This window comes from Pyxicephalus adspersus, chromosome Z (assembly GCF_032062135.1).
Source record: "Pyxicephalus adspersus chromosome Z, UCB_Pads_2.0, whole genome shotgun sequence".
NCBI lineage: Eukaryota > Metazoa > Chordata > Amphibia > Anura > Pyxicephalidae > Pyxicephalus > Pyxicephalus adspersus.
The window spans coordinates 53,907,737-53,932,677 of NC_092871.1; the positions used below are offsets into that span (position 1 = coordinate 53,907,737).

The 24,941-nt window shown below is 38.9% G+C and overlaps 1 protein-coding gene and 1 long non-coding RNA gene across 6 annotated transcripts; one reads left to right on the top strand and one right to left on the bottom strand.

The window, feature by feature from the left end:
• On the top strand, positions 1-5,107 carry LOC140343263 (uncharacterized). Of its 2 annotated transcripts, none has more exons than XR_011923288.1 (2): positions 1-139; positions 4,005-5,107. It is a non-coding gene; the product is annotated as an uncharacterized lncRNA (long non-coding RNA). The 2 variants fall into 2 exon arrangements; XR_011923287.1 differs by having other exon boundaries at positions 13-498.
• Positions 5,108-5,254: 147 nt separating this feature from the next.
• Positions 5,255-20,197, bottom strand: MDFIC2 (MyoD family inhibitor domain containing 2). Of its 4 annotated transcripts, XM_072429861.1 has the most exons (5): positions 20,063-20,197; positions 18,230-19,550; positions 12,005-12,169; positions 10,401-10,842; positions 5,255-7,829 (listed from the first exon to the last, which is right to left on the bottom strand). In XM_072429861.1, the coding sequence occupies exons 2-4, from the start codon at positions 18,366-18,368 to the stop codon at positions 10,586-10,588; spliced, it is 561 nt and encodes a 186-aa protein (XP_072285962.1). In that variant the 5' UTR covers positions 18,369-19,550; positions 20,063-20,197; the 3' UTR covers positions 5,255-7,829; positions 10,401-10,585. The 4 variants fall into 4 exon arrangements, 3 of the variants coding, with proteins under 3 accessions (XP_072285962.1, XP_072285963.1, XP_072285961.1); XM_072429862.1 differs by lacking the exon at positions 20,063-20,197 and having other exon boundaries at positions 12,011-12,169; positions 18,230-20,006; XM_072429860.1 differs by lacking the exon at positions 20,063-20,197 and having other exon boundaries at positions 18,230-20,006.
• Positions 20,198-24,941: the final 4,744 nt, after the last annotated feature.

The following is a 24,941-nucleotide window of genomic DNA, read 5'->3' on the forward strand; positions in this document are numbered from 1 at the left end:
GTTAACCATTGACTCTGTGTGCTGTGGTTTCTGTTACTGGGTTAGCACTAACTGAGATATCTTCTTTGTAAGATAGAAGTTGTCAAAAGACCTAACAGTTTTCTGATGTCAGTAAGTGGGATCCTATTCATCAGGAAAGGTAAGTAGAGAATTGTATTTTCCTCTATTTGCTTTCCGATTAATAGGATTGCCAGAGATAAAGGGCTTAGGTAGCCACAGCAGTTTAGGTAGCTGTAAGGAAATCCCAGGCTTAGGTAGCCATGGAGAGATAGATAGAATTATGAGCGCCCACTGTATTTTTTAACAGTTTATAGGACCTTTTTCTTGCAAGGAATTGATCTAAAATATAGGGGGTTCTTTTTTTGTGTATATTGTTTCTGTGATTTTTTTGTGCTTGGCTTCTTTGCTTTTGGTGTGTGTAAACACTTGCACTCAGGAAAGCCATGAGAAATTCCCAAGGTAAAGGGGAAGGACCCTGGTGCACCTGAACTCACAAAGGTAAAAAAACAGCTTGTGATGTTCCTAGACCTGCTGCAAAGGAAACTCCAGAGGAGCCAAACCCCTTAATGGGGGAGACTCCTAAAAAATTTGAGAGTAGCTGGCACTTTTTACACAGACCCATAGGTGAATATTATAGCAGGCTGGACAGAGGGAATGAAAGGTAAAAGCCACAATGGAGCATGAAATATATGTGAGATTGTGCTAAAATGTGGTTACTATTAGTCACTTATTTTAAATCACATGAGATACAGATCCCTGATTCAGACTCTAAGCAGCCCCCTCATTACACAGCCTTATATCCCGTCCTAAATAAAGACTTGGAAGAAGGTTATGCTGCTTATCTAACAGTGCAGCAGGAGGGGGGCAGAAACCAATTAGATCCTATGGTTCCAGCCCCCGGCGTTGCATCCCCCTCTGTTGATCCAGCTGTACCTGATAGCACCATGTCCACGTGCATCTCGTGATGCTGCAGTAAGCTCCCAAAGTGTTTTTTCACCCATAACCAAGCGAAGCGGTGCAAGCCTGAGTCCTGTTATAAAATATGCCATTCTTTACTGTGGGTAATCAAATGATAATTCAACCTTTAGATTCAATAACATGCAATGTCATTGTAGACCTAAAGAACAATCGGAAGAGAAAGAAAAGATAGGCTTTTGTGGGGCACAGTGATTTTCTTAAAATATTTACATTTCATTTTAGTTGAAAATCCTAAAACTAAACAGAGGCCCTTATGGTAGTACTAAACTAACATCGGTATCCTAATTTCATAAAAGTGCATGAGTAGTGTTATTGGTGAGTCCCGTTTACAGCAATACACTTTTTTCTAGGGCTTCCATCCTTTAGGGGTTAGTTGGGAGACCTTAAGAGTTATAACAAGAGAGAAATATGTAAAAAATATAAACAATGGAATATGTTTAAAGCAGTATCAGGGTGTTAAGATGCCACCAATTATTTAGGGGCTTACTTGATAATAATGCTGAAACCTTTTTGCCAGGAAAGACTTGACACCAGTTACTACTTGGAATATGGCTTAGTCACAAAGTCCAATAGTAAAAGTACTACATAATAAAAAGAGAAACAAAAATGAGAATACTGGTAGACTATATATTGAAGAGAGATAGGTTAGTAGAATAATTTATTATAAGTGTGTAAATTCTACTCACATTAAGGGCTAATCCCGCAATTGTAGAAAGAGAAAGTGATGTTGTTCTTCCATGATTGTAATAGGTGATGACAGGTTATGGGTTCTAAATAAAATATATATATCAATATTCGACTGGCCTATTGTGTTATTTATCCAATAAAGGGAAAAAGCTAATAATAATGTACTTACTTAATATGGGATGTGTAATGTAAAGTTCCAAGGGGGCAAATCTGGATGAGGATGCTTTGAGAGGGGTAGACATTAGGCTTTTGGCAAAGACTTTAAGCCCTTGGATTGTGCATGAATAACAAAATCTAAAACCAAGAGGAGTATAGATAGGAGTATTCAAAGATCATTGTGTTATTATTACTTATATGTACATTAAATGGCAAACAGATGGCGCCAAGGTATCATTACCTGGTAAGACAAAACAAATGTTCCTGGTTTACATGTTGCAGAGATCTTAAGGGTAATGAAAAAAGAAGAGCTAAAGGTACCCTGGAATCAAAGAACATTGGTAAAGGGGCAGATGGGTGATAAACATTTATTTTGTCTTAAAAGAAAATCACTGTGTCCCACAAAAGCCTGTCTTTGTCTTTCTCTTCCGATTGTTCCTTAGCACTAATCCAGGCTGGGTACACCAGAGTGTACGCAATTCAAACCTCTGAGGCAACTATCTTTGGTGGAACTTACTCCTTCATCATTTTAGACCTATTATATCCCCTTATAATACTCCCATAAACCCTGTCCCCAAACAGGACGGTACTTATGGTTTTGTACAAGACCTTCAGGGAATCAATAATTTGATAATTCACGTCATGCCAGACATAAACACCATCCCCACATCCATCCTTGCCACAGCTAATTATTTCTCTGTCATTGACTTAGCATGATTGCTTTAATTTTTCAAGGACAACAATATACATGGATGCGCTTGCCACAGGAGTTTAATGATTCTCCTGCAGCTTTTTCTGTTGTCATTTTTTATGTTCTTCATAGCTGGAACCCAAGCCATGGTACATTTTCATTACAATATACTGATGAATTGATGCTCTGTGGTCAAGGGTCACACAAGACACTATTTCACTGTTGCAATATTTGTCTGATGCTGGCTTAAATGATTCTCGTCAAAAGATGCAGTTTGTTCAACCCACAGTTCAATATCTGGGTTTTGTCATATCTGAGGGTATGGGGGGGCCCTCACCAGATCATGTAGGAGCTATATGCAATTTGCCTGTAACTGTTACAAAGAAACAAATGTTGTCATTTTTGGGTGTTGTTAATTATGTCTGACAGAGGATTCCTGATTGTTCATTTTATGATCACATTTTGCAGGCTTCAACAAAAACTAATATGCCTGACAAAATACGTTGGACTGATGAAATGATCTCTGCTTTTCATATGTTGAAACAATTGTCACAAACCCGAACGTTGGGGTTCACGTTTATGCTAAAGAAAATTGTGAGACCATGGTGGCAGTAGTAGAACAAGAGCATGGAGGTGGACCATGCTCTGTGGCATATTTATCTAAGGTGCTGCCACCTGTTGTCCACGGCATGCTGACCTGCCTCAAGGTCACTGGCTGCCCTTGCAATGGCTGTGGAAATGTCTAACACCATAACTTTAGGACATCCTACAACTGTACACTCTTCACATTCTGTTCTTAATCTTCTGAAACATTTTTCTACTCAACATCTCACAGCACAATGATTATCTGGGTATGAGCACATACTGACAGGTACCCGAAACACAAGATCCCCTACCAATCTTTCAACATTTATTACAAGATCATATCCCAAACGCCCTTACTCATGATTGCACACACACAATACAGATAGAGACTTCTCCCCGGAAAGTCTTGTGTTCAAAACCCATCCCAGGTGCCCGGGACATTTTTGTAGATGGCTCCTGCAGCTGTCCCTCTGATGGCCAATATATGGCAGGTTATGCTGTTGTGGAACTACCAGACATAGTCCATGAGTCATCCCTCCTTGTTGTTAACTCAGCACAAGCAGCAGAACTCATCGCTCGTACAAGAGCGTGTCTCAAATTTACAGGACAGGATGTAAACATTTACATTCTGGTTCTTGCTATGCTTTTGGGGTTGTCAATGATTTTGGAACTATCTGGTCCCGCGGGGGTTTTGTTAAAACAGATGGCAATTTTTTTGCCCATGCCCAGCTGATTGCTTTACTTTTGGAGGCCATACAGACCCCACGTTCTGTGGCAGTTTTCAAGTACAAGGGTCTTAGTGCCAGGAGACTTGGAGCAGATACCAAGACATTATGTTGCTCAATTAATAAGGATATTGAACAGCAATCTTGGTGATGTATCTTCTACGTTTCCTTTTCCCTTACAGAAACCAACACACCCGTTCAAATTGGGGACCATGTCTTAGTCCAGGAACTACACAGACTGTCCTCACTGATCATTCTCTTGCCTGGATCCATGCATCAAGAGTAAAGAGGGCTCCTGAAGCCATCTTCATACCCTCAACACCGGAGGAGGAAAACCAGGAAGAAGAAGGAACACTGTAAAAATGTTACATCACTGGTCGTGGAAACAAAACTTGTGCTTTTTTGGAGCAACAACAGTCATCTTTCTTTTTGTCTGGTCCACTACTACGTGTGTGTATGAACCTGAACTTCACCCATGGTGTACTCTTTGGTACAACCAGACAAGTTCCCAGGAGGCAACCGGATTAAGAGGGATGCTTTTGAGCACCTTGAAATCTAGACATTAATATACAAACATATTGCAACATAGATGTTTAATTACTCACATTTTTTGTTTATCTAAAATGCATAGCACTAAGGATATACTCACATCTTATTGCTGTATCTACTACAGCACATTTTATTAGAAGATTTTGGTAGTACATACAATGATTCAGCTGTTAATCTAAATTATATACAGGCACTATTCAAACCGTATTACTTCTGTAACAAATTGTAAGTCCTTTGACAAAGAACAAACTAATATAGTTTCTATGATAACACATGATGTCACCCTTGGGGATGTATGCTACATAATGACTTGAGATAAATCACTTATTCCTAGGTGCAACTGGTAAAGATTTGGAAATCTAACTCCACCTACAATTCTAGTACTCATGAATATAGACTGTAATGTAATCAGAGTGAGTGTACCTCAGTATATAACACAATGAAATTTAATTCTACATTCTACCCTAAGTACTGCGCTGCGTAATATGTTGGCGCCATGCAAATTCTGTTTAATAATAATATTGCATGTATTCAGTACTCCATGTTTTTGTATTTAACTTGCTAAAAAAGATTAATTCTTAAGTGGCTCCCTAGTGGTAGCATCTGAAAACCTTACAATTCTTGCTACAAGCATCCACTTCTTCAAAAACTGGTCTGAATTACCATCACTTTTACCTTACTTAATCTAAATCTTCATTGTAACACAATAAAAAAAATGGAATAAAATGTGAAAAAAGTGGATTCAATTTTAATACAATGGTGAGTGAACTAATCAACAATTTTTATAATCCGTTTTTAATAATCATTATCCCAAAATAAAAAAGTATACATTTTAATATTAGCAGAAGTCTCTAATCCAGCACTCTAATTTGGAGAATTAGAGGCTGCTAACTTTGCCTTGTTCTCTCCAGCAGGGTACCCAGTGCATATATCTCTCCTGTCTATTTTTTGTACCTGCTTTGGCTTCATGGCATTTCTCCGGGTGGTTTTCATAATGATGACAACCTGGTAAAGTATGCTGCAAAAGGTATTTGTAGTTTACATCAGAAACATAGAGTCACACTATTACGATCCCTGAACAAGGAATGCCATGGCAAGATCAGGTATTATTTCTAGACTTTAATATATTCAGACATATTAACATATGAAAGCTTTAATAAAATTTTAGTGGTTGTGATTACATATACCTTAATTCTTAGACTGTTGGATTGTATACTCTAATGAGCAGGGTTATTGCTTCCCCGTGTCATTGTTTGTACCTGTCTGTCGTGTGCAACCCCCAATGTACAACGCTATCTAATATATGTTCAATGTACAACGCTAATATGTCATATTTTATAAACAAAATTAATAATGTTTATTATTTTACTTTAATATATATGCATTTTATGTTTTTTCCTTTCATTATATGTGCTGTTGTGTTCTGAATACACTAGTGAAATTACCTTCACCCTGGGCAACCACTTATCACTATGCTTGTCTTGATATCTGCACATTCCACAGGCAGAAGTGGTGTGATTTACACTGAACAGCCTTTTTATTTATATGCCATTGTATTAAATCCTATAATGATACAGCTTGACAATTGAAAATCCGGCCATGGATAATCCGGTTCCTTCAGTTTCCCGCCATGAATTTATTTTCAATACAGGGCTTGTAGTACACTGTTTGGCCACTAATGCTTTGATGGTGCTGTTTTGCAGGAAACAGCTGTTAGGTCTTGCATGCTAAACTAAATACATGTCGAGACATCCTGCTCTCTGGAACTGTGCCAGATGTCCGCAGGTGCTGCGAGAGGAAGACTGGTCTGTGTGTAGAGGTAAGTGTAACTTAAAATCCAGCGCACCTTAGGTCCGGAGGTTGCCGGATTTTTGATTGTCAACCAGTATCAATGTTTCTGGCTTTGTGGGTAAAGGTATGATAACCCTGACGCAGTACAGTAAGTATTGTGTGTGACTTCTGTATCAGCTCCCAGTGCACACAGTGGGCAATACTGTGCTGACAAATAATTTTCAGGATCATATTGAAACATATAAAGCTGACTGCCACCCAGACATGTAAGGAACGAGGCTAATACAGAGGAAATAAGGCGTCAAACAAGTCTTGGTGTACAAAAAGCCCTATCATTGGTGTGAGCAAAATGGTGTTATCCACAAGAAAAAAACTCCACATTGACAGTGGGAGCAAAGCTAAACCCCCAAATTTCATGGCAGCAAAATGAAGCATTAGAGTGTTAAGTGGTTACTCATTCAGTGCTGCACCTCAGCTAATGCCAGTACTAACTGTAATTATTGGGGAGGAGATCCCTACTTGTACTGGTATGGCTGGAGTCCTGTGAAATGCCTATTATATGCCTGATAGAAAGACTAGCACTGGAATGAGATCCTGCAAAGTGTATAAACTATTATCATAAATTTTGGTTCAGTGAGCAAGTAAAAATATTCATGTCCATAATTTGTTTCTGGGGAGCATATTAAGCTCCTATAGCAGCATAAAATACACATGGAAACACTTTGACTTGTTATGTGACATGAGAATCCCTAAAAATAAGCAATCAGAGATACATGCAGACATAGATGGAAGTGAACAAATGATATGCCTATATTACATTTACAGCTGAAAGTCAAACACAGCAGCCTTCTTGACAGCCCTTAGTTAAGCAAAGATATGGCTTATTTAGTAAACTAATCTATGCACTGCAGCAAGCTGTATCAACAAACCGTTTAATTCATTTTGTTCATTTCAGTAATCTGCTTCCAACAAACTAAAATATGATTGGTTGCTTTGGAACCCCCCATAAATCTGGTCACACACAGTTTGATTTTGTTTCTGATTTCACTTTTTGTATTACCATTTTTTACAATGGTGTGATAGTTAAAAAGAATACCTTTACAAATCCTAAAATGATATCCAGAAAAGGCAGAGCCAAACACAGTACAGTTGGTGGTAAAAGTTAAAAAAAATGTTAAATTTGTGTGTCCAATGATCGACTTGTCAGATTACCATATTTTCCTAAAAATCATGTTGCAAGGCTTACCTGTACAATTTATACAAATTATACACACTGAAGTAAACACTACATGATTATTGCCAAAAGCTCATGATCTAATGAAGAAACTGAAAGAATATCTGACTTAATGGGCCAATCATCCAGCACTGTATTAGGTACAGTATTCGAGCATTAGAGGAATATGGGAGAGGATTTATTCAGGAGGGAAAACATAAGGAACAACATTCTTGACATATGTCCAGACAGTCAGAAGGACTGCAGCCCTCATCCAGGATGGTGCAGTCGGGGTCACAGGACAACAGCCTGGAGCAGCATAACCCATCAGGACACAGACATCTACAGAGGGTACCATCATTGCAAAGGCCACAACTGACACATCCGAGGAGACTAGCGCACAGAATAGAGAACTCACAGAAGAGACCAGCCAAGAGGCAACGGGCACACCTGTCTATAGAGAAAAATAGGAGTAAAGGTGAGAAATGTCAAACAAGGTACCATTCTGTGCCAGCACTGACATTTACCTAGGATACCTGCTTTAAGTGTGGGTAAAAATTCATCCTTTTCTATGTTTTAGAACTAAAAATCAGTTGTGGTTGATTTAGTAAAGTGTAATGGGCTCGGACTTGAAAGTCCACTTTGCAAATCTAATAACAATTATTAAGGTCAACTTGTGTTCACTTTAAATACCCAATTGTCTGGGAGAGACAAAAGAAAAATTAGATTTTTCTTTTCTTTTGTCCACTGATGGACATAGCTCTCTGTTTTGCAGAATCAGGTTATGCTCCCACCAGTCCTGAAAAACAAAGAGAGAGCTATGACTGTCAATTAACTCATCTAAGGCTGGGTCTACATGAACGGTTTTAAAAACGCATATAAACGTTCCTACCATGTTTATATGCGTTTTTATGCACTTTTACAAGCGTTTTAAAGCCTAACTTTAAAACCTTAAAAAACTTTTACAAACGCCTATGACACGGTTTACCGCTAATTGCCATGATTTTACATAACCATTTATAAAAGGTTTACTTTTAACCCTTTCAGGGAATGAGTACATGAAACCCCTTACTCATTCCCTGAAAGGGTTATAATATGTGTAAAAAAATTAGACGAGGCTTTATTGTTAAATTACTTTATTAAATGTGTGTGTGTTTGTGTAACTAAACTTTTTTTTTAAAGGTTAACTCAATGACAGGATGATTTCCATGGCTGTAATCCTGACATGAGCACAGCTATTGGACTCCAGACAGTGAGGGATCCCTGGGCACTAGGGGTTAAATGAGGACAAGGCTCTTCATTCACCTCTAGTGCTCTGTGATTGGCTGAGGTTTTACATTTCTCAGCCATTCACCACTAGACTTGAATGGGGAGCTTTGTGCCCATTCATCTCTAGTGCTCTGTGATTGGCTGAGAAATAGGAAACATTGATGACAGCTCAAGCATCATCAGAATTTCCCTTTCCTCAGCCAATCAGGGAGCAGAGTATTCAGTGGAGCTCTGCTATGCTGACAGCTCCGCTCCCCGGATTACTCCCGCAGTCCTAGAGGAGCTTTGACATGTTCTGTATCTGTAACACATACCACAGCTCCTCTAGGGCTGCGGGAGTAATCAGGGGAGCGAAGCTGTTAGCATAGCAGAGCTCCATTAATTGCTCTGCTCCGTGATTGGCTGAGGAAAAGGAAATCCTGACGATGCTTGAGCTGTCATCAGGGTTTCCTATTTCTCAGCCAATCACAGAGCACTAGAGACGAATGGGCACAAGTCTTCCCTTTCATGTCTAGTGCTGAATGGCTGAGAAAGGTAAAACCTCAGCCAATCACAGGGCAATAGAGGTGAATGGAGAGCCTTGTCCTCATTTAACCCCTAGTGCCCTGCGATCCCTCACTGTCAGGAGGAGTCCCATGGCTGTGCTCATGTCATGATTGCATCCCTGGGAATCATCTTGTCATTGGGATAACCTGAAAAAATAAGTTTAGTTACACAAACACACACACATTTAATAAACTAATTCAACAATAAAGCCTTGTCCAATTTTCTACACATATTTTAACCCTTTCAGGGAATGAGTAAGGGGTTTTATGTACCCCTGTACTCATTCCCCAGGGTGGGGTGGTGGAGATCTGGGAGTCTCCTTATTAAAGGGGGATTCCAGAGTCCAAAGTCCTGCTAAAAACGTTTTTAAAAGCCCCTATTGTTTTCAATAGAAGCTTTCATAAAAAGCTTAAAAACGCTTGTGAAAGCCTCTATTGAGTTCAATGGTAGCGTTTTTAGGCGTTTTCATGCATTTTCCTGTGTTTTTCCTGCGTTTTAATTTTTTAAACGTTGCAAGTAATGTTTAGGATGAAGCTTAAAAACGTGCCTGAAGGAAACGTCCTGGTATAGATTAGCCCATTGGAATGCTTGGGGACTTCAAACATTGGCTTTAAAAGCCTCAGGTTAAACATTGGGGAATCAGTCTGTGTAGACTAAGCCTAAGTGAAACAATTTTACAGTAATTATGTGAATATTCACTTTGCTAAATGAACAGGATTTATTTCTTTATTTACCTCTCACAGCTATATAATCTTTATGAACCAGACATTTCGAAAAGTATGAAAAAATTGATACAAGCTTAAAAACTAATAATAATAGTATTAGTTTAAAACATAATGGACAAAAAGGTAAGATGGTCAATAGGCATGGCAATGGTTAACTAATGGTAATCAAGAATAATTTTTTATGTATGCAAATCAGATTGTTACTTTGATAATCATATGGATGAAACAGCAAAAACAAAACAAAATAATAAAGTTACATTGTATTGCTCAAAGGAGCTGCTTAACACCATGTTCCAAACATTGTTGAGAAGCATGTTACAAAGCCACTGCTAGCTAGAATACACAGCAAGTCCCAAGTCTCATTTTGACAGTCCACATTTAATGTCAAAATGGAAGTAGAGTGTCAGAAAGAGGCAAAGGGAACATGCTATGTATGACCTGCGTACATCAGTTGCAGTAGTTAAAATAAATATTTAAAATATAACCTTAGCTCTGCATCTTTCCTTGGTCTGGCCTGGAGCGACAGTAATTGAAAATATCCAGCATAGACAGGCAGTAAGAAAAAGCAAAATAAAATACCTTTTATAATTTGCATTTTTTTTACATGCACTAAAAAACCTGAATAAGTAAACCTCATGGGTTTCAGACAGATGAAAAGTTTAGTGATTAGTCAGTGATAGCACAGCTCCGAAACCTCCATGGCAAGTTCTAAGCATTCACTTGTATGATGACACAGATCTAGAAACTCGCAGTCAAAATTGTTACAGCAAGATGGCAGACAACAGCACAGGTCATAGAGATCAGGGAGGCAGCTGAAGGAGCAGAGACAACGCAGGCCAGAACAACAGGTGTCCGGAATGAGAAGAACACAGTCTGAGAAGTGGCAGAAGAGGCATGCCAGAAGCAGGGAGGCTGTAAGATCAGAGACTGTCAGGGAAAGAGCAGGGGATAAAATAAGTACTAAAAAGGCAACTCTCGCCAGTCAGTTAAATACTGGTAAAATATACAGGTGAACAATTCAAACTGCTGAAGGTTTGCAAAGGTGTTCCTACATTCTTGTACACCAATCACCCCTGTGCTGTAAAGGGATAAGGAGAAGGGATCACAAACAGCTAAGATATTGGCAGCAGGAACCCCATCATGTTAAATCTTCACAGCACTTCCAGCTCTCCCGCTGTACACATTTATTTCTTATATTATATAAAAAATCTATTTTCCACTTCCACTTTTAAATCAGGTAAATGGTATATTACTATCTGCTTTGTGCTATTTTTAAAATATCATAGTAAAAAACCTGGTGAGCCTGCCAGTCAGTAGCCAGTTTCATCTTTTTAGTGGCAAAGATATGCTAGCTCAGTGGTCCCCAACCTTTTGGAGCTTACGGACCACTAAATGCACTGACTCCGAACCGTGCATGCGCGGGGAGCCGTGTGTCAATCAAAGGGAAAGAAAATTCCCCCCAGAGTGACATCATGATGCCAGAACCCGCCCACTCTCCCATTTCAGGTCTGAGCCTGCGATTCATACCGGAGACATGGTCTGTGGCTTTGGCCGGTGCGCCGCCCAAAACGGGGCTTTTCTCCTGAGCCCGCTGGGGGGTGCACTGGCCAAAGCTGTGGCCCACCTGTTAGAAGGCCACCAGTGGGACGCAGATCGGGGGTTGGTGACCCCTGTGCTAGCTGATTCTCTCTCTTCTGTGTGGCCACCCCGTCTTTACAAGCACCAAATCCATGTAACATATTTTCTCCTCAACACAATCTCCTGAACACATTGGGGGAAGCTGAAATATTTTGATTGACAGCAGCTTCTCCAAGGAGCATTATATTACATTATAGTGAAGTGAAAACTTAACAGCATGCACTGGCTGCATCTAAGCTTTACCCACAATACAGAAAGTGATAAACGGAAGACCTGGACGACACAAAAATTAGCTATGTACTCTAATTTGAAAGTAGGAGTTTATGCCTTTAAGGTAACATATTTATTTTAGGTGCATATTACTAAAATTTTGAAAAGTGTTGCATTGTAATAGTAATTGAAACTTTGATTCTGATGTCAAAAAAAGGAGGACATAATAAAAAAAACTCACACTCACCATCTCCCGCGGCCTGCTCTATGTGGCTGGCAGACAGCCGAGGACTTTGCAAGCTGCTCCCTATGGAGATCCTCCGGGAGGATTTTGGTTCCTTGCAAGAAGGTTGTGGCTCTTGGAGGACCTGGTGATGTGGAGCCTCTGTTACTGTCTGAATATCCACTAGAAAAGAAATCACACATTGGTCCCTGGAATGTTAAAACATTTTATATTACAATCCACATACACTAGTTACTTATCAAAGAATGGAAGAACAGTTTGTAAAGAAGCCATACTGGCAGGGATCAGAAACAGTTTCAAGGAAATGTTTCTCTATTTTCTGTTGCTTAACTCCAAACTCGAACACTCCCTGTAGTACATGTACTGTCTCTGACCATTGCCTGAAGGATGTCCAAACTCTCCGAAAGTCTTTTGTAGTACTACAGGAACATTTGAAAATCATACGGGTACAAAACGCAACAGTGGGTTAATTAAATTAAGTAAAGATATTTGAAAGGACAAACCTCTACAAATAACAAATACCACATTTCCTTAGAGTTAGACAAGAAACAAAAGAGGGGGAGGGTTCAAAAACCAGGGACTTTAAAGGCATTCAGAAATTAATTGGTGTACATTTTTACAAAAAAATCCAACATACATACAAATTTTATTCAATAACAATATTAAAATCTCTTAAAAACAATGTAGGTATATACATATACAGATATAACATCAAGCTGAATAAATGCAATGCGTTTCTCGGATCAAATAGTCCGCTTCTTCAGGAAAAACCCAGTCTACAATTACAAACATTTTATACATTAAGCTCAAAAGTATATGGATAACCACCTAAATATTATAGCAATAACAATGTTTTTACCAACCTATCTGTATTTTTATTTTCGCTCTTCCCACTGGAACGGCCTGGTCAGGTATTAATGTCCTTAATGTCTGTCACAAATTGTGATTTTATGAATTTGATAGTTCAAGGGTACAAGAGTCTCAAAATGCCCATAATCAGATTCACCTTATGCTAACTACAGCCAATCACCAAAGTATATAAAACTAGAAGCTTACAGCTGTAAAATGATCCTATCACCCCCTCCAGTGATAGGTACTAAAAACTGAATTCTCCATTACATATGGTGCCAACCACAGACAGTGCCAAAAAGTATGAGTTATCATCAACAGTACAGACTTGCTCTTATCTTACCTTGCTCAGCACTACAGGATAGCAATGATAATCGCCAAGTTCTTTAAGAGTACACATCTATTCATTATTCCCTATTGCCAACCAGGGTCATTCTGTGTAAAACACATTACAATAGCTAATTTCAAGAAGTTTAATCTAACGATTGTTATAATCCAACTGATTAAAATGTATTAGATCACCAACTACTAGTTCTAAGTATATATCAAAATCTACCCACAATTTGCAATAGGAAATGCACCATAAATGGTACCTCAGAATGCCATGCTCATAGCTGCCAAGCCTGCTGGACAGGACAGACCCGCTGGAGTTAGAACAAATTCTACCTGTTGCTTTTATATTTGGAGAGAGTGTAATTTTTTCAAAACGTCCGTCACAATTGTGGTAAGCCCCTCACATTGGTGGTATGCCCCTCTTACTTTCGGGATTGAGCACACCATCACACTGTAGTCACAGCATCATAAAGAAGAGAGGCACCTCGTAACATCGGGGGGTAGACTGATCACACATCTCAGACCTCCACAAAGCGAGACATTGCTGGTCCTTGGCTAATAGGACAGGGCAGCCCTTCCCCACAGGGGATAAACTGGCAATCATCAATGCAGTGGGAGGATGCAACCAAATAAGGATGCGCCCTCCCACTGCCATAAGTCCATTATGGCAGCGTCTAGCAGAAAAACAACAAATGCTGGAGGTTCTACAGGAAACAATACCCAGCCAACCATCCAGAGGAGGGAAAGAAAAAAACCCTTAATGAAAAAGGAATATGTTACTCTATAAATAATTTTGCAAATAGCCCTATATCCAAAATATTTAATGATAAGTGCAGTTGGTTACACAGGTTTATATGTTACAGGTAGAACTAATATGTATGATACCATATATCCACACTATCGGCCCTACCTTATTTTGCAGTAATGCCTGAGTATACTATGTGTACATATATGAAGATACCCCATCCCTTATCCCTTAACCTCCTATTAACCTCAAAGAAATGATTTATAACTGACTATCTCATTAAGCCCTTGTGGTTCAGTAGCTCTCAATTCATAGACCCACCTGGCTTCTTTCTGTAAAATGCTCTTATCAAAGTTCCCTCCTCTTATATTTTGAGGAACACATTCAAGGGCCAAAAACCTAATTTTGTTGATATTAAAGTTATGACGTGCCCATGTGGTAACTCAAAGGTGTTATGATTTTTCCACTTTTAACATTATACACATGTTCATAATTGCGCTTGATGAAATACCTCTTAGTTTTGCCAATATAGTATCGCCGCATTCACAGAAGGCCAGGTATATTATACCCTGCGTTCGGCAAGTAACTTTCCTATGTATCCTAGGTTTAACTTTTGCTGGGACAGCTAGTGAATCTACTTGGGAGTAGATCCACTCACATTGGCCACAGTTTCCACATGCGACCGTTCCATCCAATAATTCCCATTTTGAGGGCTCAGAACCTTCACCGAAATGGCTGTGAACCAGCCTATCTCTTGGTGAGGTTGATTTACTATAAACGAAAACAGGTCCTTGTCCTATAAGCCTACTTAGCTTTTTGTCTGCTTGTAAAATTGGCCAAAACCGTTGGCAAATGTCTCTAAGTTCATTGTGTTGTGAAGAGAATTTTATGACTATACATATTTTCTCTTTTTGATCTGAAATTGGCATTTTCCCTTTAAAGATTAAGTCTGTACATTTTTGAATTTGCTGAACTTTGTTGAAAGCTTTCCTTAATGTAGTTTTGCTATATCTCCTCTCCATTAATCTCTGTTTTAGGCCTTATGCTGCAATTTTAAAATAATCTTCTTTTGAGCAATTTCTTTTTAGTCTGAGGCATTGGGAATAGGAGTTGCTCTTAGTTAGGGGTTTTGGGTGCGCACTGTTGGCCATGAGGATAGTGTTGCCTGATGTTGGTTTTCTGTATAAGGAGAAGGTTTGAGCTTGTTCTGTACTAATGCCCAATTCTAGATCCAAAAATGGGATAGATGTATTTCTGCATTGCATGGTAAAACCTAAGGTTATAAGAATTACCTTGTAATTTTAGAAAAAACTCTTCAAGTCATTAACGGGGACCCTGCCAAATCACAAAATATCATCATTGTACCTGCGCCAAACTAAAATATGATGCATGTACATGGATAAGGATTAGCCTGAAAAAACCTCCTTCTCCCACCCCCCCAGGTACAGGTTGGCATAAGTGGGGGCACAATAGGTCCCCGTATCCACTCCCTGTACCTGGAGGTAAATCTTCTCATGGATAAAAAAGACATTATGGGTAAGTATGTAATTTAGCAACGTCAGCACAGATTCATTTTCGGGCTGCAAGTTTCTACTTGTAGTTGATAGAAATTTCCTCATAGTGTTCAACCCTATATCATGCGGTATACTGGAGTACAGTGTTTTCACATCTATTGTTAAAGTATCGCATTATCAGGTAAGTTTATGTCATCAATTAGTTTTAATACATCCAAGATATCTTTTTAGTAGGAGGGTAGATTCAATACAAAGAGCCTTAGATACTGATCCACCAAGTAGCTAGCCTCAGATGTTATATTGCCTACTCCTGAAACAATCGGACGTCCTGGTGGATGTGTTAAATTTTTGTGCACCTTAGGCAATGCATAAAAGGTTGCCAACTTAGGATGTTTAATATTCAAAGTATTGTATACTTTTTCATCAATTGTCTAATTTTTTCTAGCTTTGGTAATATTGGAATAGTATTCACTATAGAATTCCTCTACTTCTTGTCTTGAAATATTCTTATACCATTCATTATTTTTCAAAATATCTATGCACATATGTCTATAGTCCTCTTTGTCTTGGATTACTATAATCCCTCCTTTATCTGATGACCTAATGACTATCCTCTTATTGGATTGTAGAGAACCTAATGCTCTTTGATGTTCAAGAAATAGATTATCTCCTTTTGATGTCACAATTTGTGACAGACATTAAGGACATTGATACCTGACCGGACCATTCCAGTGGGAAGAGCGAAAATAAAAAACACAGATAGGTTGGTAAAAAGATTGTTATCGCTATAATACTTAGGTGGTTATCTATATTCTTTTGAGCATATGTATAAAATGTTTGTAATTGTAGGCTGGGACTATTTGATCCGAGAAACGTGTTGAATTTATTTAGCCTGATTTTATATTTGTATATGTATATACCTACATTGTTTTTAAGAGTTTTTTTTATTGTTATTGAATAAAATTTGTTTGTTGGATTTCTTTGTAAAAATGTACACCAATTAATTTCTGAATGCCTTTAAAGTCCCTGGTTTTTGAACCCTCCCCCTCTTTTGTTTTTAATTTGAAAGTAGACATGAAAATGCCCGAAAAGGGAAGGTCTTTAAATAAGAATTTAGAAAAGATTTTAGATTAGATGCAGCCTCTCACACTTATACTGCCCCTATCTTGTCTTTGATGAGATTTATCTCCAGAGGTGTTGTGCTTTCATGAATTCAAAATTTACACCCACCTATGTTAACCTGTTTATGGGTTTGTTGGCAGGACACCGCAAATTTGAAAGCAGTAACCTCTGTTTTCAAGTACTACTTTGATTTATTAAAATGTATTATTTGTAGCTGATGAAACTTTGGAAACATCAGTAGGACATTAGTGGAAAAATTTGTGACACATTTGAGCTAACCTTGGCTCTACAGATAAAAGCCTACAGATAAAAATTAATTATTGCAGTTTAAAATTGTCATCACATACATGTAATATGAACTTTTCTATGGAAACAATTAACTAGAATAGGATTCTGCAATGCAGTTAAGCTGAAAAAATGAATCTTGGATTGATGTGATAATACATATCATGCATAAAGTTTGCTTAATTCTAAACCTAAAAAATCAGCTGGTACAAGAGTGAAAATATGTGTAAATATACATGTTCTAGTTATTTTTGTACAGGAACAGTCATTAAACAAAATCATTACACAGAAGACACATAGAATAATATATTCAGGGAATTGACACATTCTGGCCGATATGTAATGGAAGGTTAAATATGTAAAACACACCACCAAGAGATTAAAGGAAAGATTTGGATATCATTTTCAGGATATAAGGAAGAATAATAACACCAATTGTCTTGTAAATAAACAGGATTCTATAGGATGTTTTTTTTTAAATAATTCCTTTCAGTTAGGCTGTATTTTTGCACACAGCTATTCGCATCCCTATTCCTTACTCGTTTCAATGCTCTTTCAAACTCTTTTCTGCCACCTAGTGGCTAATTATCAAAAGAACACAGAAGTACAATAGGAAATGCAATATCTTCAAAGGGACAACTTCTAGGTAAAACTGATATGGGAACAATTTAAAAATGCAACCCTTAGCTTCTTATTAAATTCAAATTATTGAATTTTTATTATTTTTTCAGCAATAAAATTCATTTTGAATTGGACTTCCCTCTATTCTTAATGGTGTATGCTTTCAATGTAAAATGTAATCTCCATTACAGTTGTTCATTCTCCAGAATAGCTATTCTCAACCAGAGTTTTGTGGAACCCTGGAGTTTGTTCATAGGTTGCTGGGGGGTTCCTTAGGATTTGGCTGATTGACCTCTAATGTGATGGTGACCTCATAGATTTTTGACCCATGCTATTTAGAGTCAGAAGCATATTTTATATCTTTTGGGGTTAGGCAGTTTGAGCTCCCATGGCAAATTCCAGTAAGCACAAGTTGTTTGCCTGAAAGCAAAGCCTATTGATTTGTTTTTAACCCCATCAAGTTGTACATCCATGCAATTAATGTAAGTTAATTTTTTATTACATGCAAATAAAGTTATTCACCACTACTTACTTATACTCACATTCTGTTTGCTCTACTGCTCCACTCCACTTTCCCCGTGTACACCATTTTTGTATGCACATCCATGAAAGAATTAATTTAATCAATATGGTGCAATTAATGCCAATGTACTTCAACAGCTTTGTCTTAAAGCAGGACATTAAATGTTTTATTGTATGTTGTGCCGCAAGATTCCCTATCAGTTTGTCCAATATAATAAAGTAATATCTTACCTTGCTCTATTATGTTTTCGCCATAGTGAAGTTTGGCTGTTTTTTTCATAGGAGGCAGGCGTTCTGAATTTCTCACTAATGCCTCGGGGCTGATGGCTGCACTCTCACTCATCTTCTGACAACTGCAAAGTAAAAACATATGAATATATTGTACTCAGTCTTTAGTTTAATCCTCTGAACTGCAGGCTCCACTTTGAGTGGAGTGAAGTGTGCGTAACTATAATATAATTGAATTTGTGCACAAATATTTTCTATTGCAAAATAGACTGTGCCATACTGCAGATAGATATAATTGTAGTGCTCGGGATGCAATACATGGACATAATTTCTAATGGAAACTTTTATAATTACTTTAAAGTGAACCTGTCCCCTGACTAGGCTCACATTTATACACATTGTAAACAATCAGTAAAAAATGAAAACAAGCCCAACTGACCTTGGATGAAAACAGAAACTCCCAGCATCCCTTATCTGTATAGTTTTTATGGGAGCAGATGCCTGCCAGCTTGCCAAACTTCTAATGAAAGCCTAGAAACTGGCTTTTTAGGCTATGTTCAGCCTGATGCTGAAGTTTCAGTATGGCGACTATGTTCTTGTTGCACTGAACTGCTTCTTCAGCAGCCCAGTAGAGAATGAATGTGGGTGGCCTGTGAGCGGTTCAGTACTGCTCACTGCTGCCTGCTGCCCGCACTGGAGATCTGCTGCATCAGTGTAGAAGACCAAGGGGCTGACAAGGTGCCATCTGCTGGGACCTGGGCAGGAACCCTTGTTCTCACCACAGGCTCAAAACCTAGCCTTAAAGTCTATGTTGTTTTTTTTAGAATGAATTGTTTCCAAGCACATTAGGCTAGAAAGGTAAATAGCCTGTTTTCAAGCTCTTGTTAAGAATATTAATTTATTTAAATGTCTATAGGCTGAGTACAAGTGTACTTTAGGCAAGTCATAAAAAAAAATATTGTCTCTGGCAACATCCACAGTCAAACATCACTAATGGTAAACACGTTTTGTTTATGCAAAAGATTAAACCGTTGTTAATAAATAATTATTATATAGGAAGGTTTATTTACTAAGCTATATTAGTTGTTTAAACAGTTTTTTTTTTAATTTTATCACACAATTATCACATTGACAATGTTAATTTCACAAAAACATACTGCATAGTGGGTGTAGAATCATCCTCCCTTTTTTGTATGAATGAAATAGGATAATAAGTTTTACCTGAAATGGCTGCTTTCCTGTTTTCCAAAATAAATACCTCCAAGAACTTTTAGATTCAGACAGAAGTATTCTGAATAACACCTACTGTAATCTCTTTAGTGAGCTAGAGAAATGAAAAAAAAACACAAATTTTATCAAATAACTCAAAAAAGTCAAAAAAATATAAAATGAAAAAAGGTGCATGTGTCATGCTTTAGTGAATTGCCCATACCTTCTGCTATATTGGAGTAAGGCTGGCGGTAAAAATAAAATAAATTGTGGATGGATTGGGAAGCAAACACATTTTAATGGCTTGTCTGTAATCTTAGCTGGTACCCCCTATCTAATCAGTTTTGGGAAATAGAGTCCTGGGAAAAGTCCTTTTGTTGCTTCATCTGTAATGGTTGATGCTGGAGGTGTCTGCTCAGTCAACATGAACGCTCGGTTAAAACAAATAAATGTATTAGGGTACAAGTTTGGATGAAATAAGATAGTACTGACCACTGAGGAAAAGACTTACTGGTACTTGTAGTTCCCCCCACAGCTGCAGTAGCTCATGATTGATGACCCACAACTTTTCATTAACTCACCCTTTCGAGAGATGTGCAAGGCTCCAGGCAAGCAAGGTGTACCCACCTCTGTTATTTGCAGGGAATACAGGCAGCAATGAACCACTATGGTTTTTTCCTCCACATATCAGTCCTGGTGTTGGTATTCACACCCTCTCTCTTCTACTCACATCATTAAACTGTGGATGGTGTTAAAAAGCTTTCACTGGCGTCACTGTATCCTGAGAGGAGAGAGGGAGGGAGAGATAGATGGAGAGATGAGAGGGATAGGGAAGTTGGAAAGATATAATATACACAATAACAGGAAAGCAGGAACACACACATTGTGTGTTCAAAATTGGTTTGATTTAAAAAACTGATCAGCAGCCTAAAGTACAGCCATATGCAACAGCCTACAGCCACTAACTTTAGAGCAGTTTAAAGATGAAGTTCTCTGATTTCATGCCATTGGTGGGTCTAACCTTGTGGGAAGTCTCAGGCCTAAGCTGCAATGTTTTTATTACTAGGACAAAAGCTTGTTCTAGGGGTATGAAGCTGAATTATGAGCATGGAACCACTGTTCACTGCTTTTATTTTCTAATAGTTTTTTTAAGCTTTATCTATATTACAGATTTGGTACTGCTAGGTGAAATCACTTGTTGATCCAAGCGCAGGAGCCTCTGGCCCAAATTCATAGCTCCTGCTCAAGGCCCTCCGAGATCAAAATATCCCCTATCGCTGGGGTTTCCCCTTTCAGCCTCACGGCCCGTAGGGATGGCAGATCCCCAACCCTACGCATTCCTGAAGATCTCTTGGGGTTCTGTGAGACTTTGAGCATAGACTGTCCTCGTCTTCCGGGCTAGGAGTCTAAGGCCCCCAAGCCTCTGAAGCCCCCTCTGGCAGACGGTTCCTTCCAAGAAGAGATCCAGGCCTGGATCCACTCAATCTGCCTCTGCACCGAAGAGGCCCGGAGTTAAGATGCTTTCACTGTGTTTAGTACATCTTGGATACTCTTTTTCTTAGCATTACATACCTGACACTTAGTAGTTGTGAATGTTTTCAATTAGCCTAGTGTATTTTGGACCTTTTATTTCTTGGCGTTGCTGAATTGATACTTCATAGTTGTGGGGACTGAGTCCGGGAGGCATACCTATTTTACTCATTATCTTTTACTAGCCATCACACTTGGCCTCACTCCTCTGCCACATATTGTGCTAGCTCTTGTTTTGATACTGCTCTACTTTTTTCTACTTGTGTTAAGGTGCGTACACACTTCCAATTTTTATCGTTCCAATCGAACGACGAACGATCGATTGGGCAAAAAATCGTTTGTAAAAAAGTAACCAACGACGCCGACGAACGAGGAAAGTCGCTGGAAACGAACGACCGGACCGACGGATCGGATTGGGCGACGATCGTTGAACATCGTTCGTGTGTACGGTCGTTCGTTGATCGTCCATATTCAGAGCATGCGTGATGAACGAACGTCCGTTCACTTTCCTGTCGTGCACATAGTTCCTCTATCGCTTAAACGATCGTATCTATTGTGTGTACAATATCTGCGAACGATCGTGTCGTTACCTCTATGTGCAGGATCGGTGCTATACGATCGTTCATATATATCGTGCAGGAACGTTCGTCGTTCGTTTTCCGACGATAATAATTGGAAGTGTGTATGTAGCTTTAGGTTATATTGGAAGTGTCTTGTTTATAATTTGACCATGTTCACCTGCTGGTTGACTGTTACATAGATGGCCCATATTGCCGACATGGACAGAATTAGATATATTGTATTTTCTGTTTTTGTGTTTCTCTGTGATGGCACCCTCTAGAGACACACCTAGGTTGCCTCGTCCAATAAAGCCCCAGGCCCTGATGGCCTATCATATTTATACTTTAAAACATATCTAACAGAACTTCTTCCCTGTCTACCTGAGCTTTTTAATGATTTTATGAGGGGTAAACCAATTCCACCATCCATGCTGAATTCCCATATTACGGTGGTGCCCAAACTGGGCAAAGACCGCCATGCCAGTGACAATACTAGGAGGGTGATTGACATTGTTGATGTTTTGAATAAACGCAAAACCCCTTCTATGATTTTCATTTTAGATGCAGAGAAGGCTTTTGATAGGTTCAGTTGACCTTTCATGTTTTCCACCCTCCGGCGTATTGGATTTACTGGGCCTTTTTATCAGACGATTTGTTTACTCACTCCCTTGAGCCTCGGTTAAACTTCCCCATCCTTCTTCCTCCTCCTTCCCCATTAAAAATGGGACACAACAGGGTTATCCCCTGTCTCCTCTGTTGTTTGCTCTTTCTATTGAGCCCCTAGCTGCCCATGTGCGTTCTAATCCAGATTACCAGGGGGTGCAGATAGGGGGACATCTGTTTAAGATCTTGCTCTATGCAGATGGAATCCTCCTCACCTTGACAAATCCTTTTGTCACCCTCCCCAATCTGTGGAAGGAGCTTCAAGATTTTGGAGCAGTTTCTGGGTTTAAAGTTAACTCCCAGAAGACAGAGGCCCTCCCCCTGTTTGTACAACCCTCATTGGTCAAATCCCTCCAGGAGACATACCCCTTTAGTTGTTGGGGGTAGTCCCTTCAATATCTGGGTGTATAGATCACTTCATCCTACTCCCCTTTTTATGGAGAGAATTTTCCCCCATTGATTAGAGACCTCAAAACTTCCCTCCAGAACTGGAAGAATCATCCCCTTTCCTTGTTTGGCCATATAACATCTAAAAAAATGATGCTGGTCCTGAAGCTTCTTTATTTGTTTGAGACCCTGCCGGTAACTGTACCCACCCGCACTTTGAGATGGCTCCAAATAGATTTTTTGAATTTTACTTGGGCCTAAAAGAGACATCAAATGTCATCGAATTGTCGGCAACTCTGGAGAAATTGGGTGGTTGGGAGCCCCAGCCCTATGTAAATACTACCTGGCGGCACGCTTTCGGTGTATGTCCTCTTGGACGTCTTTGTCTGCTCATAGTGTCTGGAGGGAAATTGAGGTTGTTGAGTTATGTTGTGGAGCTCCTCTCTTCCCCTATTGTCTTATGACTTACTGGCCCCTATGATTTTTACCAGACAGATCTGGAAGTCATGTTCTGGTAAATTCAACTTTACTACTGCTGCATCGGGACTGACCTCAATCATTTTAACACCTCAGATCTTGGATAGTCTCACCTGGAGGGACAGAGCATTATTTCTAGGGATGAGCGAGCGAGATTTGTAAGTTTGATCTCGCGGTGGATTTGGCTTTTCTCACTTACCGAACATTTAAGCGAGAACCACCTTGTGAGTCGCCATGAGGTTGTGTTCTCGCCGAGCGAGAATGAGGGAAAAAGCAAGAGGCGGGAACAGCGACTACTTCCGGTGGAAATGGGATTGAATAATTTGCTCTCAGGATGCACAGAAAGGCCCAGCAGCCCAATCAGGAGAGATCTGAGCAGAGGCATATACACAGGGAATGAGGGAGGGGTTAGTAACTCCATCTTGTGTTCTGTGTGAAGGATAGAAGCAGGGAGAGATGTGGATTGTGACAGGGACAAGTTAGAAGCCTTCTGTATATCTGTATATATACAGATATAGCAGTTTTTGATGCTACCTGTTCATATGTACCAAAGAAGCCAGTTTGCTACAGAAAAATTTCTGTCCTACTCTAATAAAAATCAGTGTTTGATATTTCTTGCTCTTTACCAAAGTAGACCGTTTGGTAAAAAAAAATTTCTGTCCTACTATATAAAAATACAGATATTTAAGTGTTTCATACTTCTTGCTATTTACCAAAGATCGTTTGGTAAAAAAAAATTCTGTCCTACTATAAAAAAATACCTCTTTGATACCTCTTGTTATTTACCAAAGAAGACAGTTTAATAAAAAAAAAAATTCTGTCCTAATATATAAAAAATACAGATATTTCAGCCTTTGATACATCTTGCTATTTACCAAAGAAATACTACTTGGTGGCACACTTGCGGTGTATGTCCTCTTGGACGTCGCTGTCTGCTCATAGTGTCTGGAGAGAAATTGAGGAATTCTGGATTGCTCCTACCCAAACTAATGTTATGTTGTGGAGCTTCACTCTTCCCTTTTGGTCTTATGACTTACTGGCCACTATGATTTTTATCAGACAGATCTGGAAGTCATGTTCTGTTAAATTCAATCTTAATACTGCTGCATCGGGACTGACCTTGATCATTTTAACCACCCAGGTCCCGGATACTCTCACTCGAGGGATGGTGGGACCCTGGAGGGAGAGAGCATTATTTCTAGGGATGAGCAAGCGAGATTTGTAAGTTCGATCCCACCGCGAATTGGGCCTTTCTCGCTTACCCAACATTTAAGCGAGAATGGTCTTGTGATTCCCCATGAGGTTGTGTTCTCGCTGAACAAGCGAGGGAAAAAGCAAGGACGGGGACAGCGACTATTTCCGGCGGAAATGGAGCAGCTGGGAGTGAATCATTTGCTCTCAGGATACACAGAAAGGTCCAGCAGCCCAATCAGGAGAGATCTGAGCACAGGCATATATATACTATAAAAAATTTACTATATATAGTATTGTACTATAATTGTTATAGTATATAAAATATATTTTTTATATACTATACAAAAAATAAATATATTTCAGTTTTTGATACCTCTTGCTATTTACCAAAGAAGACAGTTTGGTACAGAAAAATTTCTGGTCTACTATAAAAAATACAGATGTTTCAGTGTTTGATACCTCTTGCTATTTACCAAAGAAAACCATTTGGTAAAAAAAAAAAAAAATGTCTGTCCTACTATATAAAAAATACAGATCTTTCAGTGTTTGATCCCTCTTGCTATTTACCAAAGAAGACAGTTCAGTACAGAAAAATTTCTGTTATACTATAAAAAAAATACAGATGTGTCAGTATTTTATACCTCTTGCTATTTACCAAAGAAACCATTTTTGCCCCCACCAAGTAATTTAGGAGG